This window comes from Eulemur rufifrons, chromosome 8 (assembly GCF_041146395.1).
Source record: "Eulemur rufifrons isolate Redbay chromosome 8, OSU_ERuf_1, whole genome shotgun sequence".
Lineage (NCBI taxonomy): Eukaryota > Metazoa > Chordata > Mammalia > Primates > Lemuridae > Eulemur > Eulemur rufifrons.
Window position 1 is genome coordinate 125749894 of NC_090990.1, and position 25243 is coordinate 125775136.

Genomic DNA, 25243 nt, shown 5'->3' on the forward strand with positions numbered 1-25243 from the left:
GATAAATAAGAAATTTTAATTAATAAAAATTAATTAAAAACTTTGCTTCAGATAGGATGCTTAATTGTCTATCCAATTCTAATTCTGTGTGGCTCCACCTCCATCCGTCTCCCACTGTAACCGCTAACCTTGACTATACCTTGTTCCCTCCCTCACAGAACTCACACGTGTTGTTCTCTCTGTACAGTTTACTGTTCATTCTCTAGACGGTAGCGTAAATTTCCACTTCCTTTCCTCTGCCACCGGATTCCCACAGTACTAAACTGGCCTTCCCCATTACATTATCTCCAAGCACCCTGTATTTTTTGCCCCTCTCTTGCTATTTTAATAGATTTTAATTTTTCAGGCAGTTTGACATTCACAGCAAAACTGATCAGAAGGTACATGGATTTCTCATATACCCCAACTTGCCCCCACAAGTATATAGCCAATACTTTCTTAGCCAAAGTATATAGCCTGTCCTTTTTATAGTACCCATTATAATTTGTAATTATGTAATTGTAAAATTGTTTAATATCTTTCTCCGTTGTTATAAAGTAACTAAATCTCATGAGGACAGAGCAGATCTGTTCTGATCACCAGAGCAAAGCCTCAAAAAATTTGTCGCATAGTTGAACAAATGTCTTAAAACTATATTTCTTTTCCCCATATCCACTTTAGAGAAGAGCTACAAATCTTAAGGCCAAAAAGTTTAAGAGGAAGAGAAGTACAGATAATCTAGAAATCAGAAAATTAACGCATGATTAAATATGAGTTTGCTTTAAAAAAATAAAAAAGATAGAAGAGCATTAAAATAAAAAGATAGCGTACCCTGGAATTTTTAAGCTTCTGGACTGTATCTTTCATTTTTTCTTTATAATTCTTTAGCTTCTCTGGAGAATCCACAATTTTTGTTTTCAAACTCTCTTGTAGTTCCTTTGAAGAAACTACTGACAATTTTAGTTCATTCTGTCGAGAAAACATTTTTATATATTAGATATAATAGTACAATTGGTGATTTACCCTTCCAATAAAGGAAAAGAATACAGAAATTAGTTCCGTGTTCACCGCGAGTGAGGTAAAATTAAATCCCGACCACCTCGCTTGCCTGTTCAATTGCTCGTGTTCATCCACAGGCCAGAGATCAGCTCCTGACCCTGACGTTCAAGGCCCTTCAGTACGTGCCTCGTGCTCTCCTTCCCCAGCTCAGCGCCCACTTGTTTCCTGCTGCACCCCACAACCTAACAATGCCGGCCTCACGCTTGGACAAGTCCTCGTGATCTTTCCTAGATCAGCACGGTCCTTCTAGAATATCATCACCCCACTCCTGTCTGCCTGCTGAATTTCTATTGATCCTTGAAAATCCTGCTCCCATTTCCTCTACTTTTCTTCCATAAACAGTGCAATTATTACACGTGCAACTCTATACTACAATTACGTATTTAATATATGTTTCATAATTGACTGATCAAATTAGAGTCATGAAGTCATCTTTGTTCTTCCAATACCCAAACAAAGTAATAGCACATGCTCAATACATGCTTGTGGAATCAAAACAAACTCCTTTCTCCTGAAAATTTTGTTTTGTTTTGTTTTGAGACAGGGTCTCACTCTGTTGCCTGGGCTAGAGTGCAGTGGTGTCATCATAGCTCACTGCAGCCTCAAACTCCTGGGCTCAAACAATCCTCCCGCCTGGGCCTCCCAAAGTGCTGAGATTACAGGTGTGAGCTGCCCTGCCCAGCCCTTTCTCCTGAATTTCAAAAATGAGTGCAACCATTCAAGGAATCAAAGCTTTTAAAACTTTGCTGCAGTCTAAAATTATTAAAAAAAAAAAATTCACATGCATTTCCTTCCCAAATATTTGCTGTTGGTTGTTGATAAATTATATTTACGTTGTTTCGGAACACCTTATGACTCTATCTATGTACTGACATGGAAGATTCCCCAAAAATATTAAGCGAAAGAACTGTATTATACATTTCTATAAAAACAAAACAACAAAACAGTGACACGTGACTACATGCATCTGTATATATGCAAGCAATGTCATGGAGAAAGAAAAGGAAGGGTCTCACCTCAAGATAAAAGGGCTCAGAGAAGGCCCTTCATATTTGACCCCCACCCTTCTCTCTCTCTCATACACACACACAGAGTCATTTGAGTAACTTATAACAGAAATGTATTATTGCATGGCTTATGTAATTGAGCTAAATATTTTTAACTTTAAAAAAGAAAAGTTCTTTTTTTTTTTTTTTTGAGACAGAGTCTCACTCTGTTGCCCGGGCTAGAGTGCCGTGGTGTCAGCCTAGCTCACTGCAACCTCAAACTCCTGGGCTCAAGCGATCCTCCTGCCTCAGTCTCCTGAGTAGCTGGGACTACAGGCATGCGCCACCATGCCCGGCTAATTTTTTCTATATATTTTTAGTTGTCCAGTTAATTTCTTTCTATTTTTTAGTAGAGACAGGGTCTCGCTCTTGCTCAGGCTGGTCTCAAACTCCTGACCTCGAGTGATCCTCCCACCTCGGCCTCCCAGAGTGCTGGGATTACAGGCGTAAGTCACCGAAGAAAGAAAAGTTCTTATCTTAGTGATCAGCTAACTCAGACGTCAAAACGAAATGTTTAAAATAGTGCATTTCTGTTATTTCTGTATATTTTGTTATTTTATTCTTAGAGTACCACAAACCACCATACTATCTACTCTTTTAATACTCTACAAAATTAGAGATCATTTTCCTTACATAATATTAACTTTCATCACTTTTCTTCCCTTTATAAAAAGCCTAAACTTGATATTATAAGTACAAAGTGATTTTGTTTTAATCTAGATTTAAATGGGACAGAAAGAAATGAATAATAAAACTGAGCCATAGTAAGTACTGCTCAAATGAAAACATTTGCCAATAAAAAGAATGATAGAAAATACAATATTAAAAAATAATATGATGAATGGGGCAGGCTTTTCTATATATAGAATTAAAGCCAAAAACCATTAAGGCTCTAACTATACATTTTACTATATAAAAATGTAAACCTTCAAATAGAAAAAAATTATGATTTTGAAAGATAAATAGAAAGCTAATATCCCTAATTCATGGAGTTTCCTTAAAAATAAATAAAATAAGCAAGGTACACAAACAAGTAATTTACAAAATAAGAAATAACAAGAAATTACTTAAGATGGTCAAAATCACTAGAAATAAAGAAATCAATTTAAAATGACATTTTTCTTCTCCCTATAAGAGTGACAAAAATGTTAAAAAAAAAAAATAAACCAAACTAAAAACATCCAATTTTGGAAAAGGTATAAGGAAACAGACAATCCCATATTCTATTGGTAGGAATATAAATTAGTATCTTTCTAGAAGTCTGTTTGGAAATATGAGTCAATATTAAATGTGTATTTCCATGATCCAGAAATCCTAAATTAAGAAATTTATAAGATAAAAAGCAGCTTCATGCAGAAATGTACATATATACATATGTATGCAATAGCACACACATACATATATTTATCTTTAATAGCAAAAAAATTTAGAAGCAATATGGAAGTCTGTCCATGGGGGACTAACAGGCTCGACATTACAGCACATACATGGAACGCACAACCAGATGAAAGCATTAATATAATGAGAATCTGTGTGAAACTCACGATAATTATTTGTACTATATTGTTAAGTAGGGAAAAAAGCAGGTTTGAGATATGTTGAGTGTAATATCATCTATGTAAAATTACACACATGTATTTACATTTGCATAGCAAATATCTATGATATATGTCATACTATGTGCTAAGCTGCTTTCCAGTGATTTTTACTTTATACATTTCTGGTGTCTTGAGTCTTCTAAAACAATAATAATGTATTATATTTAGGTTGAAAAAAGTTAAGTTAGTCTCGTTTTGAGGGAAAAAGGGAGAAACATTTGACTATAATAACACACAGCTAAAATACTCCTTCACACAACATATTCAAATTTTAAATGCCAGTTTTAAAAAAGATGCTTACTTACCAAACGCTTGGTTTTCTCTGAAATGTTTGACTTCTTTTGAGAATTTCCCTCTTGCAGCACTATCTAGGGAAAAAGCAAATAAATGTTTTATAATGACTCAGAACAGATTTAAATTTAGCTGCTCACTGCTTTCTCATAAAATAAAGGTAAGAAAAAAGAGGCGTTAAATGGATTAGACCAGATATTCTTAAAACTTTCTTTGTTCATGATGCCCTCAGGCCAAAAGAAATATCTAGGAGTTCCTTTACTATGTAATTAAGACCAAATAACTGCGTAAGTATTTATGTGCTAACAATGCTGTAGCCCTCTGAAAAAATAATACACACAAGCTGAAATAAAAAAATAGTTTTACTTCATTCTTAAATAACCAAAATTACTCCCTAACTAGATGTGTGTACCTGTTGGGCATTGCATAGATTCCCATGCCCTGGGGTGTACATCTCAGATTGGAAGTGGACATTCTTATTTCCTGCGCCACGATCATGGTCACATGGTACTTGCTTTTTACCATAGCAAATGCCAAAACCCCAGCTTCACAAAGATAGGAAAAGAAAAGTTCTCTAACGCTGAAACTGTGAACTACCTTGAATTCAGGAAGTATATGACAGATGCTGAGTATTGTAGAGTTTCCCTTGAAAATATGCAATATTTCCATGCTCCCCGCAGGGTTTGCTGCAGTGTCTGGGGTGCCAGCGTGCGTGGTTTGGAAACAGAATTAGACATAAAAGACTCTCAAAAACTTTATTCAACAAGACAGCACATAACTTTGGCAACATAAACAAACCACCAGGGTTCTCAGGGGCACAGCAATATATTCTGTTTCTTTAGTAACTGAAAGCAATGTGCTCTCACCGCCTCTACATGCCCCAGCACATCTAAAAAAAGAAAAACTTTTCTAAAATGTCTCCCAAGAGATACCGTTTTCTGATGAAAGTCTTGATTCAGAGATTGCTGCAGCTCCTGAATAGCATCTGAAAGTTGCTTGAACTCTTCTTGCTCTTCAACTGGAACAGAGCTAAACACAGCAAAATAGATTAAAATAACATTTATCGAGTCCTTAACTTTGAAAGGCTAAAATAAAATCCTGCCCTCGAATAACTTAGATGAAGAAACCATCTGCTTTCGTGTTTCTGAATTACATCCTTTCATATGACAGCCATTTAAAATAGATGATCTGGCCTCTGCTACAGAGAGAAAATAAAAATCAGATGAGCTCCTTCAATTTTCTACCTTCAAATCTATGCATTCAACCCCGTACATACCTGCCCTTTCAAACTTCTCTCCCAGTGAAGTGAACATGGTCTTCCTCTTCCTGTTTAACGCTAACATCGCCACCTCCGTGCAGCTCCCGTCCCCTGCCCTCTCCTAGTCCCGAGTCATCTGTCCTTCTGCCACCAGGCCTTCCTAAGAGCACTCACATGTGCTGGAGCCTCTTCCATGCGGATGTGCTCTACGTTAGTTTTTGCCTCTCTGAGGTATTAGCCATCTGTTTTTATTCTGCTGTGAACTCTCTGTGAATAGCCTTTGCCCATTCTTCTGTTATCTTTTTTCCTATCAGTTTGTAGGAGTGCTTTGTAGATTAGGAATGTTACCTGGATTTTGTTATCAGAAGTTAGTAATGCTTTGTGGAGTATGTTGCAATTATTCTGTCCTAGTTTGTCACTTTTGACTTAATCTGTGATGTCTTTTACCATGTTCTATCTGCCTCCTGTCCCCAGTCTTTTCAGCTTTCTGCTGCTTATAGTCAACTGTTACTAGGGGCGTGTTAGAAAAGCCCTCACCTGAAACAAATAACCTCAAAGACATCAACAAATTAGAAAAAACAAACAAACAAACAAAATTCCTTCTCTCTCTCTACATATATATGAGGAAGGCAAAGAAATCTTAACTTTCAAGTCATTCTTTCCCCTATATAACCTGAGTCAAAAACAAAACAAACAAAAAACTGTTGTAGGAGTTAAAAATTTTAACAAAATTAACTGGTCTGGAGAAACAGAGTTCAGACAGTTATTGCTCATCTACATAAGACAAATAATCCAGATATAATTTGGAAGAGTAAGTTAATGACTTTAAACAAGTCAGGCTAACACACTAACAAGAAAGAAGCCAAAGAATGTATTAAGAGTTAGAAGAAAATCGGGTTTTCTTTATGTATAAAAGGCAAGCTTAACTAATCTATTCAGGAAGACAAAAGAGACAAGGTGGACAGTAGGGCTGTAAAACATTACTTACGATTCACTTTGCATTTACTTTATCTGTAAATGTCCCACTTACTCAAGTCTCTCCAGTTTCATTAATGCCTCCTGGTGGGCGACATTTAACTGCTGCACTTTGTCCGCAGAGGATTTCTATTAAAGCAATTTTAGTAATCTCATATTAAATCTGATTGTCAACGTAACCAATGATTTCTGTTTTCAAAAAAGTCTACACGCACAGACTACAAAATATTTACTCACTCTACAATTTTTGCCATCAGAAATAAGAAATTTAAGGCAGTTAGGCATTCATGACAGATGTATTAGGAAGTTCTTTACTTAACACAAATGTTGAGTAAGGTGTCTGACACCTGACTAAGGTGTCTCACCATAGTCAGGCACCATACCAGATACTGGGAATTCCCAAGACTAACTTATAGTTCCTAAACTTAAGTAGCTCAGTCTCCTTGAAGATCAGATACATCAATGAAAACCTACAAAACGGCTTGTTATCTTGAATACAGTGGGACTGATGAAGAGTGACATCCAACCCAACTTGGGTAATGGCTGGGGAGGAGGGTCACAGAGGGCTACATAGAGGTAATAGATGTCTGAACTGTATCTTAAAAAAATACAGGAATAATTAGCCAAGCAAAATTGGGTGTGCACGTGTGTGTGTGTGTGAGTTGGCACACACATGTGCAAGCTCTGAAGAGCATGTGACGTTTAGTAGATACAAGCACAGCATGATGTGTGCAAACAAGTATTTGCCTTTTAGCTCCACGTGGCTGGAGCTTACGGTCTAACTGCCGGGTGTTGCTCCGGTGCTTTTCCAAGAGTGTGGTGTCCCAAAACTGAGAACAAACGGGAACAAATCACACAGATACCCATCATCTTCCTAAATTCTGTAAATTGTTGAAGAAAGGAAAATGAGTTTGTCTCTGTTAACGTGATTGCCTTGGACTGAATCTTACAGTGCAATGCTGGACAGGCACGATAAACACTACCACAAACAGTTCAATTAGGCCCTTATTTAAAAGGCAAATATAAATCTCAAATATCTCAATTATTTAAAAAACACTACAGTAGCTATGCAAACTGCAAAGAAAAAAACCACAAACCTATCAATATTCTCTTCCCTAACATTTGCTAATATAGGAAAAGAAGCCTCAGCTACAAGATTTAAAAAAAAAAAAAAAAAAAAAAAAAAACCAATGTTACCAAATATCAAAGAAAATCTCATTCTGAGAAATGCTTTCCAGTAACTAAAATCTACAATTTTATATATACATAAAAATAAATTTGATTCTAATGGCCATACAATTTGATATCTGTGACAAACATTTCAAAACAGATTAATAGTTCTTATAAATGTTGTTACTGATCTGTGACCCAAAAACATATTTAAATCTTACATATTGCCAAAGAAATTCCATATATGTCTCACGGCACGCTTCTCTGAAGTGAATAAAGTTGATAATGCCACTTAAAAATCGACTTGTCCGTTTTGCTTCTAAAATAGAAAGTGAGACTCTTTAAATAAATCTTTGAACCAATGTCATATAAAAATGAAAATCCATCCTCTCCCACCATATACTCTGCTCATAATAAACTAAAACTGTACAGGCCATAACAAAGTTCAGGAAAAGACAAACCACTTTGGCCATGAAGAAATAAGAGATCAGATTTACTGTTCTGTATTACCAACTAGAAAAACTGACAAAAATATACAAAGCAACAAACTTGAGACACTGGACAACACAGGCAACACAGGACAGCAATCTTCAAGAGAAAAAAAGGAGGTGAACCCTATTAATGGACCAGTCCATGACTTGGAGAGTTTTCAGGCGATGCCCCAAAGAGGGAGAACACAAACAAAAGTGAGGGGGTCTTTCTGAGTCAAAAATACAGAATTTAGAGTTTGGAGAGGCCAACGCAACTAGGATTTATGGGCCTGAGCATTTGAGAAGAAGAACTGCAAAGAGAAAGAATTCTGGGAGCCTGTATAGGAGTCCCCTCAAGTTTTCACTGGAATACTAACTGGTACACCAATATGAATGCCAAGAAAATAACCAGAAATATTTAAAGGAGTTAAAATCCAGCACCCAACAATGTAAAATTTACAATGTCTGGCACCCAAAAAAAATGACCAGGCATGAAAAGAAGCAGGGTAAAATGATTCATAATTTAAAAAAAAAATCAATCAATGAAAAGCATACCCCAAAAAATAACACAGATGATAGGTTTAGTAGATAAGGATGTGAAAACAGCCTTTACAAATATATAAAGGTAGAGAAAAATCATCAACATTATGAAGAGAAAAAGGAAGTTTCTTTTTTTAAAGACCTGAATGAAACTTTTAGAATTGAAAGATAAAATAATCTGAAATAAAAAGTACACTGATGGGATTGATATCAGATTAGACCCAGAAATGAAAGGACTCGTGAAATTAAAGACAGAGGATAGAAGTTATCTTAAATGAAAGCCAAAGAGAAAAAAATGAATAAAATAGCTCTGAACTCAGGAACAATATCAATCAGCATAAATGTGAAATTGGAGTCCCACAGAATGGAAGGGTAGAAAAAAACTTTTACAGGCTAGCTGAATAGTTTCCATTTCATATAAACTAAAAACATATCTAAAGAAGTGAGCAAACCTAAGCAGGGGGGGAAAACCCAAAACAGAAAAATAAAAACAAGGGAAAAAAAATATCAGAAAATCCCTCAAAAGGCACATTATCATCAAACTGCTGAAAACTAGTGATAAAGAGAAAATCTTAGAGTAGCCAGAGGGAGGAAAACAAAACAAAAGCAAATGACATTGAGAGGAACAAAGATGAGAACAGCAGACTTCTCAGAAATAAAGCAAGCCAGAAGACAGGCTGGAGCAGCATCTCTAAAGCACTGAAAAACCAACAACTCAGCATTCTGTACAGTCATCGCTGGGTATCCGCAGCGCACTGGTTCCAGGACTTCTCTCGGATACCAAAATCCGTGCGTGCTTAAAATGATGTAAAATGACGTAGTGCACTTGGCAATCCACATCTGCAGGTTCTGCAGCCACAAATTCAACCAGCTTTGAATTGAAAGCTTGACCCTCCGTAACCACAGAGAATTTAGGAAAAATACCTTTCAAATGATGGCAAAATAAAGTCTTTTTACCAGCACCACAAGAAATGTTAACAAAATTCTTCAGGTGCAAGCAAATTCATCAGATAGGAATTTGGATGCACTTAACAGAATGTGAGTTAATATAAAAGATATTTTTACCCATTAAAAAAATCCCTTTAAAAGATTAATTAATAACTGAAGCAAACCTAATAACAATGCATCAAGGTGTTCACGGTATCTATAGCTGGAAAGGTTATGGCACAATAGCACAAAGGCCAGGAGCGGGGAAAATAAAAGTATATTGTAAGGTATAACATACTTGAAGATAGATAATGGTATGTTAAAGATATATATTAACCCTGGTGCAAATACCATTAAAAAAAAAAAAGAGGTATAGCTGATAAGCCAATAATAGAGATAAGACAGAATATATCTTTCTCATATATTTTACTATATAAAATAAAATATATTCCAGTACCAAAATAAGGCAGGAAATGTGGAAAACAGAAATAAAGAACAGCAAAGAGAAAACAAATAGCATAAAGGTGGATTTAAACCTAATCATATCAATAACAACATTTAATCTAAGTGGTCCAAACACTCCAATTAAAAGACAGAGATAGTGAGGTTGAATTAAAAAAGCAAGACCCAACTATACGCTGTCTCTAAGTGTCTATCTACTTCAAATAAAGACACAGTTAGGTTAAAAGGTTGATATATCATGACAATACAAATCAAAAGAAATCTGGAATAGCTATATTAATATCAAACAAAGCATATTTCAGAACAAAGAATATGTCTTCAAGAGGATACAGTAATTCTAAATGTGTATACCTTTACAACTAAAGCTTCAAGGTCTATGAAACAAAATAAAAAGAACAGGCAAAACAGACAAACCCACCATCATAGCTGAAGATTTCCTATAGAACAATTGACACTTCTCCATCAATTGTTCAATAGAACAATTAGCAGAACATCTGTAAGGATCCAGAAGGCTTGAACACTATTAACTAGATGAAATTAACATGTTTAGAACACTCCACCCATCGACAACAGAATACATACTCTCCCAGTGCACATGGAACATTTACCAAGATAGACCATGTGGCAGGCTGAATAATGGCACCCAAAGATATCCAGATCCTAGTCCTTGGAACCTGTGCCTGTTATCTTATTGGCAAAGTAGCATTACAGTATAATTAAGTTAATGATTTTAAGATAGAGAGATTATCCTGGATTATCTGGGCAGGCTCTAAATACAATCACAAATGTCCTTATAAGAGGAAAGCAGAGAGATTTCACTACAGATATACAGTAGAAAGCAATGTGACCACAAAAGCAGAGAAAGATTTAAAGATGCTACACTGCTGGCCTTGAAGATATGAAGGAACCATGAGCCAAGGAATGGAAGGAATACAGATCTTGAAGCTGGAAGAGGCAGGGAAACAGATCACCCCTTGGACTCCCCTAAGGGATTATTACAACCCTGGTAACACTTTGGTTTTGGTCCAAGGAAACCAATTCTGAACTTCTGACCACTGGAACTATAAGAGAATAAATGTGTGTCATCTTAAGCTACCGAGTTTGTGCCAGTTTATTACAACTACCATAGTACACAAATACACATCATATTCTGGGCCATAGACTAAGTCTAAATAAATTTAAATTGATTCAAATAATACAAAGTATATTCTCTGATCACAAAAGAAATAAATTACAAATCAATAACAGAAAAATTACTGGAAAATCCCCAAATATTTGGAGTAGACACACACTGATAAATAACACATACATGAGAAAAGTAAATTTGAAAATATTTTGAACTGAATGAAAATAAAAATACAACATATCAAGATTTGTGGGATGTAGCTAAAATAAGGCCAGAGGAAAATTTGTAGCACTAAACACCTGTATTAGGAAAGAAGAAAGGTTTCAAATTAATGGCTTCCACCATAAAAAAGAAAAAAAAAAAAACTAGAAAAAGAGAAAAAAGAGCAAATGAAATCCAAAGTAAGCATAAGAAAAAAGAAAAACAATAAGCACGGAATTCAGTAAAATAAAAAACAGAAATATAAGACAGAAAAGAATCAATGGAACCAAAAGCTGGTTCTTTGAAAAGATCAACAAAAGTGATAAACTGACAGCCAGACTAGTCAGGGGGGACAAAAAAGAGTAAAGAAACAAATTATTAACATCAGAAATGAGAAAGGGGACATCATTACTGACCTCAATGATATTAAAATGATACATAAGAACTGGACGTGATGGCATTTACTGGCAAAAATAAAATAAAATAATATAGGTGTTCCTGCTACAGGTGGAGGAAAAAAATATGGTAATTTTATGAACTTTCATAAAATTTTTTAATAAATTTGCCAACTTAACTGATATGGATAAATTCCCTAAAAAAGGGCAAAAGACCGAAGCTCATTCAGATTTGACAATAAATAACCAGATTAGCTTTTTATCTATTGAAGAAATTGAATTCCTAATTTACCCTACTGAGAAAATTCCAGTTCCAGAATGGAGTCATTGATGAATTCTACCAAATATTTAAGGAATAATACAAATTTTATAAAACTCCTGAAAATGGGAGAGGGAGTTTTTCCAAATTCATTCTAGAAGGCTGGCACTACCCTGATACCCAAATCAGTCACTGCAATCACATTACAAGAAAAGAAAACTACAGACCAATATCTATCATGAAAATACACACAGAAACACTTAACAAAATATTACCAAATCAAATCCAACAGTATTTTAAAAATATAACATATCATAACCAAATGGGGCCCATTCTGTATGCAAGGTTGGTTTGATATTCAAAAATCAAATAATGTAATTCACTAGACTAGGAAGTGGAACCCCATGATTATTTCACTAGATGCAAAAAAGGTATTTCAAAATTTAATAGCCTTCATATTAAAAACTCTCAGCAAAAATAAAAGTTGCTCACCTTGATAATGAGCATCTAATAAAATCCAGTCCTACAACTAACACTTCATATGAAAGACAAAATGCTTTCCCCTTAAGATCATGAGTAAGGTAATTACTCAGCATTATACTAGAAGTCCTAGCCAGCGTAGAATGCAAGAAATAAAAGGCATCTAGATTGGAAAGAAGTAAAACTGTCTTTGTTCTCAAACAATATGATTGTCAATATAGAAAATCCTAAAGGAATCTAAAAAAAATTTACTAGAAAAAGTAATTTTAACAAGGTCAATATATAAAAATCAATTATATTTCTCTACGCCAACAATGACCAATAATCAGAAAATTTAAATTTAAAAAAACATTTACAGAATCACTAAAAATCTAAATATTTAGGGATAAATTTAACAAAATTTATCATACAACACCTACACTCTGAAATATATAGACGGTTTTTGTGAGAAATTAAATACAATCTAAAAAATGCAGAGATATAACATGCATACAGAAGACCCAAAGGGATTAAATTGTCAAGTATCCCCAAAATAATCTATACATTCAAATTAAAGCCAGTCAATTAGCTTTTATTGATGAGGAGGCATAGAAAGTGTCAAGCTAAAAATACTAAATTGCATATGAAAATGCAAAAGACCAGAATAGTCAAACAATTTTGAAAAAGATGAACAAAGTTGAAAGACTAACACTGTGTAATTTCAAGACTTACTTTAAAGCAAAAGCTATCACAGTTGTAGTGTGCTTGGCATGAAGACAGACATATAGATCAACGGAGTATAAGAGTGAGCCCAGAAATAGACTCATACATATATATGACCAGTTGATTTTTTAATACGCTTTATTTTTTAGAGCAGTTTTAGGTTCCCAGCAAACTCGTACAGAAGTAGACAGTTCCCATGTGGCCCATGTCCCCACACAAGTACAGCTTCACCATCAGCATCCCCCACCCAAGTGGCACATTTGCTACAATTGATGAATTGGCACTGACACATCATTATCACCCCAAATGCATAGTTTACTTTAGGGTTCACTTCTGCTGTTGTACATTCTATGAGTGTGGACAGATGCATAGGGACACGTATCTACCATTAGAGTAGTTTCACTGACCTAAAAATCCTCTGTGCCCTGCCTATACACCCCTCCTTCACCCCTAATCCCTGCCAACAACTGATCTTTCCACTGTCTCCACAGTTTTGCCTTTTCCAGGACATCACGTAGCTATACAGCCTTTTCAGACTGGCTTCTTTCACTTAGTAATATGCATTTAAGATTTCTCTGTGTCTTTTCGTGGCTTGATTGCTAATTTCCTTTTAGCGCTGAGTAACATTCCATTGTCTGGATGTATCACAGTTTGTTTATTCATTTACCTACTGAAGGACATCTTGGTTGCTTCCAAGTTTTGGTAATTGAGAATAAAGATGCTCTAAACATCTGTGTGCATGTTTTTGTGTGAACATAAATAAGGGGCTGGGTAAACACTGAGGAATACGATTGTTAGACTGCATGGTAAGAGCATGTTCAGTTTTGTAAGAAGCTGACAAACTGTCACGCAAAGTGGCTGTCCCGTTCGGTATTCCCACCAGCAAACAATCAGAGTTCCTGTTGCTCCACATCCTCATCAGCATTTGGTATTGTCATTGTTTTGGATTTTTGGCATTCTAATAGGCGTGTAATGGTTGGTCAATTGATTTTTGACAAAAAGTGCCAAGGCAATTCAGTGGGGAAGAGATAATCTTCTCAACAGGAGGTGCTAGAATAATTTGATATCCATAGCAAAAAGAAAAAACCTCATACCATATATAAAAATTCAAACACTAAACAATAAAAGAAGCTAAAACTGTAATACTCCTGAAGCAAAATACAGGAGTAAATCTTAGCAACCTTAGATTAGAAAAAGATACCCAAATCAGTCACTGCAATCACATTACAAGAAAAGAAAACTACAGACCAATATCTATCATGAAAATACACACAGAAACACTTAACAAAATATTACCAAATCAAATCCAACAGTATTTTAAAAATATAACATATCATAACCAAATGGGGCCCATTCTGTATGCAAGGTTGGTTTGATATTCAAAAATCAAATAATGTAATTCACTAGACTAGGAAGTGGAACCCCATGATTATTTCACTAGATGCAAAAAAGGTATTTCAAAATTTAATACCCTTCATATTAAAAACTCTCAGCAAAAATAAAAGTTGCTCATAAAAAATGGTTTTATGATTCATAAAAAATGGTTTTATGAATCATAAAAGAAAAAATTAATTAATTAGAATCTTCAAAATTGAAATTTATTTTGCTCTTCAAAAGATATTGTTATGAAATTGAAAAACCAAGTAACAGATTAGGAGAAAATATTTGCATAACACATATCTTATAAACAACTTGTTTCCAAAATATCTAAAGGCGGCTTTCAACTCAGTAAGAAAACAATTCAATTTAGAAAAACAGACAAATGATTCAAATATAAACTTTATCAAAGAAGATATACATATAGCAAATAAGCATACGAAAATATGCTCATTCTTATTAGTCATCGGGGAAATGTAAATTAAAATCATGAAATACCACTACATACCCTCTAGAATGGTTAAAATTAAAAACTTAAAATACCAGGCCGGGCATGATGGCTCACACCTGTAATCCTAGCACTCTGGTAGGCCAAGGTGGGAGGATTGTTTGAAGTCAGGAGTTCAAGACCAGCCCGAGCAAAAATGAGACTCCGTCTCTACTAAAGACAGAAAAAATTAGCCAGGCGTGGTGGCCTGCACCTGTAGTACCAGCTACTCAGGAAACTGAGGCAGAAGGATTGCTTGAGCCCAAGAATTAGAGGTTGCTGTGAGCCAGGCTGATGCCTCAGCACTCTAGCCCGGACAACAGAGCGAGACTGTCTCAAAAAAAAAAAAAAACCAACAACAACAAAAAACTTACAATACCAAGTCCAGGGTGAATGTGGAACAACTGAAATGATCATATATTGCTAGTAGTGATGCAACCACTTTGGAAAAGTTTGGCAGTTTCTTAACAAATTAAGCATGTACTTACCATATGAACCAGCATTTCAACTCCTAGGTATTTATCCAGAAAAATGAAGACATGTTCACCCAAAGACTTGTATGTCAATGTTCATAGCAGCTTTGTTCATAATGAACAAATATTAGAAACAATTCAAATGTCTACAAACTGGTCAATGGATAAACAAATGTGGTATATACTTAGAACAATCCAAAATAAAAAGAAACAAACTACAAATTGCAGTAATGTGGATGAATCTCAAAAGCATTATTCTTTAAAGAAGACAGACGTAAATGACTACAGATTGTAGGATTTCATCTATAGTAAATTCTAAAAAAGTCAAAACTACAGTGATAGAAAACAGACCCATGTTTGCCAGGGAAGGGAAGGAGCCACAGGAGACCAACTGCAAAGGGACACGAGGAAACTTCGGGGCTTCCTGGAAATGTTCTACGTAAGATTGTGGCAGTGGTTACATAACTATATGTGTGTGTTAAAACTCATCCAATTCATACTTACAACTGGTGAATTTTATTGTGCATAAATTTATGTCACTAAACCAAACCAAACAAAAAAGTAAGAGTTCCAAAAGAGAGTGAAAAACAAATTTTTAAATGGCACACAGCAAATCTCTTGCAACATAAAATAACTCGATGAATAAATAAAAGAGTCAAATGAATTAAGGGATACTTCATTCTAGCAAAGCTAGAATTTTACAATACAACATCATGACTATTCTTATTAGTGCTAAAAGATAATTTCTTCATGGTAAAAAGTAATTGTTATATTTGATAAAGTTGGTATGTAAAAATCATAGTTGTATATTATTTATATTCGTATTCCCAAATTCATAGAACATTTTTAAAATGGAAGGAGTTAAGAAAAAATAATTAGAAAAATAGCTTTTCTGTGGATGTACAAAGGAAAAAAATTCCAATGGGATATTAAAAAAAAATTGATCCTTAAAAATGAAAAAATACTTTCTAAAGCCAATTTCCTTGAAGTTTTTTTTTTTTTTTTTTTTTTTACATTTATCGATGGAAAGGTCAAATGGTAGATGAAGCCAGATATAAAGAAGTGTTTTAAATTCTCACTTACTTGGATACAGAATATCAGCAGTCTCAAAGTCATTCACCCGGCAGATGGGCATAAATGAGTCCCTTGAAGATGAAGTGGAGAAAGAATATTGAAAAGTATATGGCAAATTATGAACTAAGCCATAGGATATAAACATCTATTTTCAAAAAGAGATTTCTGGATATATTTGTCCATATCAAAGGACAAAGCCAGAAGTCTACCATAATGCATAATCCTATAGCACCCAAATCTATTTTTTCTGCATGCTACTAATGTCTTCATGCAATACCATGAATATAGTTATAGATTCTAATAACAGCACACACGTCCGGAGACACATTCTTTCAGAACACAAAAGCCTTCACAAAGATGGCAAATAATTTTAGATTTCTAACATCTTAGAACTCCCAGTGAAAGCACTCTGAAAAAGTGCCGTCGTAGGTGGAGGCAGTTCTGTTTGGCGAAGTCCACAATTTTGAATGTTACGGGATGGAATAAAGAGAAAGATGGTAGAAATCCTTTCCCAAAGAAAATCGGGTCATTAAGAAAGCTTAATGTGATGTAAATATCAATGTAGACTAAGACAATAAAACCATTCTGTACTCACAGATGAGTGAATAAATTGCTGAATGGTAAGAAGCCCTCCATTAAATGTGGATACATGACTTCAGAGTTTACTGGCATCTAAATGTAACAAATCACAAAATCTAAATTACATATTGATTAGACAACATGAGAAAAATCTTCAACCTTAATTACATATAAGATCAAAATATATTAACTTATTATAATTAAATTAAAATGCTTGAATAATAAAGATCATAGTACAAAGTTAGAGTTGTCATTAAAATTATTAATGCTAGGTTCAGTGGGTAATAAAGATTTTTAAATGAATAAAAAAATGAAGGCGTAATGGTTAGCATTTACTAAATATCAGGTACTATGCTAGGCATTTTACAATTCTCTTCTAAATTTTACAACAACCCGATTACATAGTGCTATCCTTATTTTATAGACAAAGAGACTAAGCTTAGCTTCTTTGAAACTAGCAAAGTTTCATAGCAAATAAGTGGCAAAGCCTCTGACTTTTAAACAAATTTCAAATACGCAGTCATATTGGTGAGATTCCAAAGACGTTACATTTTTAGTGCATCTTTACATGATGGCCTTGTGATTTCACAACAACAAAAAGAGATTAAGAAAAATGACCTTTCCTACTAGAAACACCTAATTTGCTAAAAGTGCAGTTGCCTCATTTCAATTGTTTCAATCTTACTACTTAACTTCTGCATTAATTTGGCAGTCCTTCCTGAGAACAGAACAGTATGAAAACTTTGCTGCTGCTTATTGTAGTCTCTGAAGACAACCCGATAAATCTGTGAACAACTGCACAGCATCAATAAGGTGCAAGTGCCCTTTACGTCTTCCACTACGGTTTTGGTCTTACTAAAGCTATCGATATAAATGATTACTGTGCCTAAGATTCCTTTGCACGCAACATTAATTTTGTAAAAGTGTTTGAATTTGTTAAAAATACAGTCAAGAACTTCCGATCTTAAAAGCCAGTATGCATTGTGAGCAGGAGAAATGTAGCAAAAAATCACATTTTGCCTCATCTTAAACTCACCATGTAAAAATGTTCCAGTCGAATCCCATATACTATCTGTAAGGCTCTCATGTAGATCATGTACAGGACTTCAGGCTATAACAGAAAAATAACTTTGAATACTCTGATGCATTATTCTAAAGCTGTATCACTGTCACCATTACCATCCAATCAATATTAGTCAAGGAAAGCAAAGAAAAAGGCCACAAAGTTACTCTATTTCCCTTGAAATAGTCCTTAATTTTTCCAAATTTTAAAACACAGGACACTTAGTTTGCTGGTATATAGTAAGTGGTCAGTGAGATGGGCTGTTTAAGAATGAGAGCAAGTATATCCAAATCCAACCCAAGCAACCCATCCACCCTCGGGCAGGGAGGAAGGAGGGCTGGCCTCTTACAACAGGCTGCCAGGCAGGTGGCAGAAGTAATGCCACACTAAGGATGCACTTTCTAAAAAAGACCATGAGAAACCTTGCTTGTTGCTGTAGATCTTAAGGTTTCCTTACCTTTAAAGGTTAAGGGAACACTTGATCTAGAATGTATACATTTAATAGGGTAATAGGGGATTTTAAAAATCTTATTTTCTGAATGAGCAGTTCCTAAATGCTGGCTTGGGAACCTGTTCTGATCCACGTACAAGTTTACTGGATCAGCAGTAAAATGAGAAATGGGGGGGAAATGTGGTACTCTTTTCGTAAAGCTAAATTTATTCAAAGGCCTACTGTTTATTCTGAGATTATTCCTTCCATTTTAAAGAATCAAAGAAGTACTGAGATCAGAAAGTTTGAGTTCTACATCATTAAACCAGATTTTACTGTTATCACTTCAAGATCAAGACGGGAAACTGGAAGGAGACTCTGGGATTTTCTGTGACACATAAATAGTTCATTTTTGTATTTAATAACTAAAGATATGAAGAACAATGCCTGTCACAACAACTCAATTCCCCCTGGGGCATAATGCAAGAAAATTAATCTTTAAGTTTCCGAAGAGAATAGTTTCTAAGCATTTTTTTGTGGTTGGAAACCACTTGGAATAAGTTCTTTCAAGCTCTACCAATAAAGGATACTCTCAGACCACCATTGCAATAATAATAAAAAATTTAATATACTTTAAGATGGTTTAAAAGTTATTTTTTATAAGAAAACGACCATATTAAAGAACTGAATCCTAATGGGACTATGATGTTGCCCCACATATAAAATACTGTTATTTTAAAATGACCTGAGGTGAGAGATTTTCTCTGGATGAAAACGACTGGCCCACATCAAATAGGAGAGTATATGCCTTTCTTGCCACATATAGACCTAGTTGCTTACTTTATTCTCAAATTCCATTATTCCCAGGCACACACAACCGCATTTTACCTTTGGGTTTGGATAAAGATCACTCTTGGAGAGGTTTTTACCATCACCTCCTGTTAAGATCTTGTTGCGGATATGAACCACGATCTCAGCTACATTGTATCTGGGGAAAGACAATGTTTCCATCTTGGGAGTTTCCTGCTAACCTGAAGGAAGAAAAATAAAGATCAGAAATACCACACAATCAGTAGTTCTTATTATCTGGAAACTGATAAATGTAAGGCAAAATTAACAAGCCAAGTTTGCGCTACTTATAGTAGTGTTAACTATCATCAAATAACCTCGTAAAATAAAAACAAGTATGTACATACATATCCTAAAATAACTTTTATTCTAAAGTGACACAGTTATTTTCTGCTAATTTGCCTAACGCTGTTCTCTTTCACATGGGAAGGAGAACGGGCTGAACAGACAGATGAGAAACCATGTGCTTCTTTTCTACATTGGGGGGTCAGAGGGCTTAACAAGATCAATCCTGAGATCTGATTCTCAAAGCAAGGCATACAAGGCAACACCACTGACAGAAGCAATAGAGTAGAATTGCATTCTGATTTGACAGCCTATTCAACCCATACATAGTGAGATGGTTAACAAGGTTAAAATGCAAATAGGAAAGGAGAAAAAAAAATACAGAATAGATGGTATAATTGGAAGGAATTCCTATCACCAAAGTGGGAACTTTAAAAAAAAAAAAAAAAAAAAAGACACTTAAAAACACTTATCCTAATGTCCTCAGATAGTGAGTTATTCCTACCTGTGTCCCCCTAGAGTAGCAGTTCTCCAATTATGCCCCCCAGTGCACACCTGGAAATGTGTGTAGACATTTTTAGTTGTTAGGACAGGTGTGGAGGTGCTACTGGAATCCAGTGAGTAGAGACCAGGGATGCTGATAAATAGCCTGTAATGCATGGGTGGCCCCCGCAGCAAAGAACCATCCAGTCCAAAATGCCAATGATGCTGAGGTTAAGAAAACTTGTCCTAGAACCTTGCATTCAACTCTGTTATAATACTTGTCACAATTATAGGAATTATGTTTATAGAACTCTGACCCTACATGGCGTGATCCTGGTAGGCTGAGACCTTCTCATTTTCTTCACTCTCTCCCTGTGACTGGCAGAATCGCAATAGTAAGAGGAAGAGAAGCAGCAATAGAAGCTCTTGTCTCAGCCGCTTACGTAAATACCTGCTTAGTTACCTACAGATCCCGACTGTCCGGTGAAGCTGCGTGACCCCAGAAAGCCAGAGTGAATGTATTCAATTATGCAAACACGCTGAATTTCCACAAGTCTGGAAATCTACTTCTTTAGCCTACTAATGTTTCTTAGAATATTAGGGTTAAAAAGCTCTGCCAACTTGCCTAACCTCTAACGAACACAGGAAGCCATTCTAAAAGATTATTAAATAACTTCCCGTTTCTGCTTGAACGTTTGAAAACATCACAGAATTCATTAACTCTCAAGGCAACTTTTTCCTACTTTAATATGGCTCTGAATTAGATAACTCTTCCTTATGGTGTACAGAAATATGTTTTCTTGTAAGTTTACCTACTGGTCCTATTTCTAGTCACTGCAACTGAATAGAATATATTTATTAATATACATAGAATATGTTTACGTGACACCACTTTCAAAAATGTGAGGAAAGCTATCACACCTCTGTTAAGCCCTCTCTTCTCGAAGATAAGTATAATTTCTTTATGTATGGCTGTAGGTAACTTTAAAATACTCCTTATATGACACTGTTTTAGAAACGTTACCATCCTATTCACCTTCCTCTAAAACACTCTTTTTGGAACTGGAGACCATCGTCCTAAGTGAAGTATCTCAGGAACAGAACACCGACCACCACATGTTCTCACTAGTAAGTGGGCGCTAAGCGATGGGTGCACGTGGGCACAGAGTGATATAAAGGACACGAGAAACCAAGACCGGGGTGGGGAGAGGGATAAAAACCCACCTTTCAGGTATAATGAACATGATTCTGGTGATGGGCACACCAAAAGCCCTGAGTTAAGCATTATTTAATGTATCCAGTGACAAGGACACTTGTACTCGTTAATATTTTGAAATAAAAAAAATAATAATACCAAAGCACCCTATTTTGTCAATGTCTTCTTAAAACGTAATACCCAAACTGACAGGGTCTGCCAAGGGCAAAGTATTAACACAGGGGCCTCCACTGATCTAGTTCACAACTGTACCATTTCCCGACAAATACATATTCATGATCAACTGAAATTCCACGGACTTCCTTAACATGACCCATTTATATATCAAACCAGGACTTCCCTATGTCCTTCTCACATAATTGATTACTTGAACCTTAAGTGAAGATGTGCATTTTCTACTATAGAATTTCATCATTTCATTTTAGAGCTAGGATCTTTTGGAATCTGGATTTTGATGCCTCACATAGTATACGTCCCTTTCTGCATAAATATGCATTCTGTATTTTCATCTAAATCTTAGGTTTAAAATCTGTTGCTAGAAAGGACTGGGACAAAGAAAGACTACAGAAAAAGTCACTTTTTCAAAGCAAGCTACATCTTATTTAAATTAGAGATCATCACGATAGAAAGCGTAGGTGTAAAATATAATTGTTACTGCTCATCCCTCTCCTAATGTTTTGCACTCTGCGATCAGATTAATCCTTACAAAACACCTAATGCATCACGTAACAGCTGCACAAAAATACTTCAATTACTCACCTTACCCACCGCATCAAATTTCTCTGCTTGGTTTCTAAAACTTTTAATGATCTAATGAACTTTCTGCTCCAAATTATTCTCCTAGCTTTCCCACACTTCCAATGTTTCCTTTTGGAATCGGCTCCAATATCCAAATTCTACCCTTCTTTCAAAGCACAAATTCAGTTCCAATTTATTCATGAACATGTGCGTGTGCGGAGAAAAGTGATAAGAAAGACACTTTCCAGCTACACAGTCTGAGCTTTCAGATGGAATAACGTACAAAGCGATGACCCCTCTGACTGCCTCGCAGGTGGCAGAGATTAACTGCTAATTACTCCTCCGGTGTCTCGTCTATTTGCAACACCAGGGGGCTGAGCAGAGGAGGTATTGATTGAAAGGGTATCTGTTACATTTTACACACTTGGCTTGCTAAAATAAACCAGCTTGCGGAAATCATCATTCTACGAAGCAGAGATTAAACAAAAACAGACAGACGTGACTGCCAAGCTCGGAGAATGAAGTAAAAACCTCCTCGAATCGGCCCAGGGAAAACTGACGGCGTCCCGTGCGAGTCGTGCCGTCCACACTGCTCGCTCCCTTCCACTCCGGGACCGAGTACGACGCTCCTGCCTTTCGGTTCCTGGGCTCAGATTTGGTTCAAAGCGACGTTTGAGCAAGGCAGCACTGCAGAGAGGTGACGACCATCTGCACCAAAGAACCCCCAGGACCCCCCCACCCTGCCCAGCAAACGGATTAACAGACGTCCATACACCAGGCTTGAGTGGCCCCATTGCAGCTCAAGTCTCGTCCTCCACGGTCTACGCTGCACCCGGCAACACCCGTTAGTGTCACAAGGCCTGAGCTCCGTTTTTTTTTCCCCTGGGACCAACAGCCAATCAAATAAAAAGCGACTGCGGGCTCGTCCCCCGCCGCCCCGGCGCCCGTTTCTCCAATCTTCTCCCCAGCGCCGCGCACAGAGAAGACGCCGCGAGGCCGAGCGTCCCGCGCCCCGGGCGGGAGAGGACGCCCCGTCTCCCTCCCGCGCCCGCCCGCGCTCACCTACCGCACCCGCCGCCCACAGCGAGGCGGCCCGTTCGCGGAGCAGCCACGGGCAAAGTCGGAAATCAGCCAACACCGACGACGGTTACCACTTTTCAAACTTGCCGCCTCCGACCGGAAGTCCCGCCCCGTCCCGCCAAACTCACTTCCGCCCGCGCCGGGTGCCGGGAGGGCTCAAGACACTCGAGGCGGGCGGGGCTTGCGTCGGGCTGCCGGGCGCTGGGCTCCGGGCGGAACCATCATTCGCGGAGTCGGCGTCTAGTCGGAACCTGGATTCCGCAGGAAGTGGGAGCCCCGCGGCTTGGAAGAAGAGTCCGGGTCGGGTGTTTAGCCCGGTTGTGACTTCCGCCAAGGCCTGGAGGGTTTGCAGGGTCCCAGGCGAAGCGCCGAAGCGAGTGAAGGGGCCTCAGCTAAGCTCAGGGTGACAGGGACAAAGGACGCGGGGCTCTCAGTGAGGGCTGAGTCGTAGAGCGTTGATCATGAGCCAGAGTCTGCGTTAGAGGCCTGTAGGCGGAATCTCATTTAAGACTCATTAAAGGGGGAGCGTATAGATACTGTCATTGTCCCCTCAAAATGCGGGTTCTAAATCGGAGCGAGGATGCCGATGGCCGAAAGCTGCGCACGGTATTCGCAGGTAACACAGGCGGGACGTGGGCACAGATCTCCGCTTCCGCGTCCGTAAGAAACCGGCTTGGAGGGCTGGAAGTCGGGGACGTTCGCCCGGTCACGTCCTCGCACCTCCCGAGCCGGAAACCCAGGCGCAAGGAGGGATGATTGTCCCAGGTCATACACTGGAACGGCTCCGTCTAGAGCACAATCCGGGTCTCGTGATCTTGGCTGCTTCCTCTCTCCGTTCATCCCTCTGCACATAAAACTCAAAAGTGGGTTGGGAAAATAGGTTTTTGGAAAACATCAGAAAGACAGCGAGGAAAGGAGGGAAAAAAAGAGCTTTCTCATTGGCACAGACCAGATAAAATTGATTACTTCCGCCTGCACATCCTGCACTAAACCCTGTTTCTTTAGGGGCAGGGAAGAGGAGCATCGTAGCTGGGAGCACAGCTCTAGGGTCCAAGAGAGTTCGGTTTAAATCTTTGACTTCATGACTTACTGCCTGTGTGGAGTTAGGCAAGTTGTTTAACCTGAGCTGGCCTCTGTGTCTTTAAAATAGTGATAACAGTCCTATCTGCGTTATAGGATATCATGAAGGCTAAGTAAATTAGTTCATGTAATGTGCTTAGTAAAGTGCCTGGCAAAATTTGGTGCGTGGTTAGCAGTTATTTTGACTATATCATTTCTACATGGTCCCTAGTAAAATGTCTTTGAAATGGCAAGAGTGGCCGGGTGCAGTGGCTGATACTTGTAATACCAGCATTTGGGGAGGCTGAAGAGGGAGGATCACTTTCGGCCAGGAGTATGAAACCGTCTGGGGCAACATAATGAGACCCAGTCTCTACAAAAAAAAATTTTTTTTAATTAGCCAGATATGTGGCGTGTGCTTGTAGTCCTAGCTACTCATGAGGCTGAGGCAGGAGGTGGCCTGAACCCAGGAGTTGGAGGTTATAGTGAGCTGTCATTGTGCCACTGCGTCTCCAGCCGAGGCACAGGGTGAGACTCTGTCTCAAAAAAAAAAAAAAAAAGGCAAGTGCTCAGCAAATGTCTGTTGAGCATCTAGGTAAGAAAAAAGTGACCTATACGATAGCCCAGAGTAGAATGGACCATGTGGAAAGAGAAAAATGAGGTGAAGGAAGAAAAGAACAAGATGCCATTTTCTTGTATCTATAATAAAAATTATTTATTGGGGGATTGATTTAACTATTGATATGGCAAATTGATAGTTATATTAAAATTGAAATTATTGGCCAGGTGTGGTGGCGCACACCTGTAATCCTAGCACTGGGAGGCTGAGGTGGGAGGATCGCTTGAGGTCAGGAGTTTGAGACCTGCCTGAGCAAGGACAAGACCCCATCTCTAGTAAAAATAGAAAACAATTAGCCAGGCGTGGTGGCATGTGCCTGTAGTCCCAGCTACTCAGGAGGCTGAGGCAGGAGGATCATTTGCACCCAGGAGTTTGAGGTTGCTGGGAGCGAGGCTGACGCCACAGCACTCTAGCCCAGGTAACAGAGCAACACTCTATCTCAAAAAAAAAAAAGTTGAAATTACTTATGAAAAAAACTGAGTGTTTATTCAAA

The 25243-nt window shown here is 37.3% G+C and overlaps 1 protein-coding gene across 2 annotated transcripts in view; it reads right to left on the minus strand.

The window, feature by feature from the left end:
• The window catches only part of NUF2 (NUF2 component of NDC80 kinetochore complex), a 33608-nt gene extending 10439 nt beyond the window's left edge, over window positions 1-23169 (minus strand). The window contains exons 1-10 of one of the 2 annotated variants that reach the window (XM_069479120.1): window positions 23055-23169; window positions 19310-19452; window positions 17965-18039; window positions 16945-17021; window positions 16359-16420; window positions 7598-7695; window positions 6262-6335; window positions 4906-5002; window positions 3988-4050; window positions 811-948 (exon numbers count right to left, since the gene is read on the minus strand). In XM_069479120.1, the coding sequence (XP_069335221.1) occupies window positions 811-948; window positions 3988-4050; window positions 4906-5002; window positions 6262-6335; window positions 7598-7695; window positions 16359-16420; window positions 16945-17021; window positions 17965-18039; window positions 19310-19432 (807 nt within the window). In that variant the 5' untranslated portion in view covers window positions 19433-19452; window positions 23055-23169. The remainder of the gene's footprint in view (window positions 1-810; window positions 949-3987; window positions 4051-4905; window positions 5003-6261; window positions 6336-7597; window positions 7696-16358; window positions 16421-16944; window positions 17022-17964; window positions 18040-19309; window positions 19453-23054) is intronic. The other variant, XM_069479121.1, reaches the window with a different exon arrangement.
• Window positions 23170-25243: the final 2074 nt, after the last annotated feature.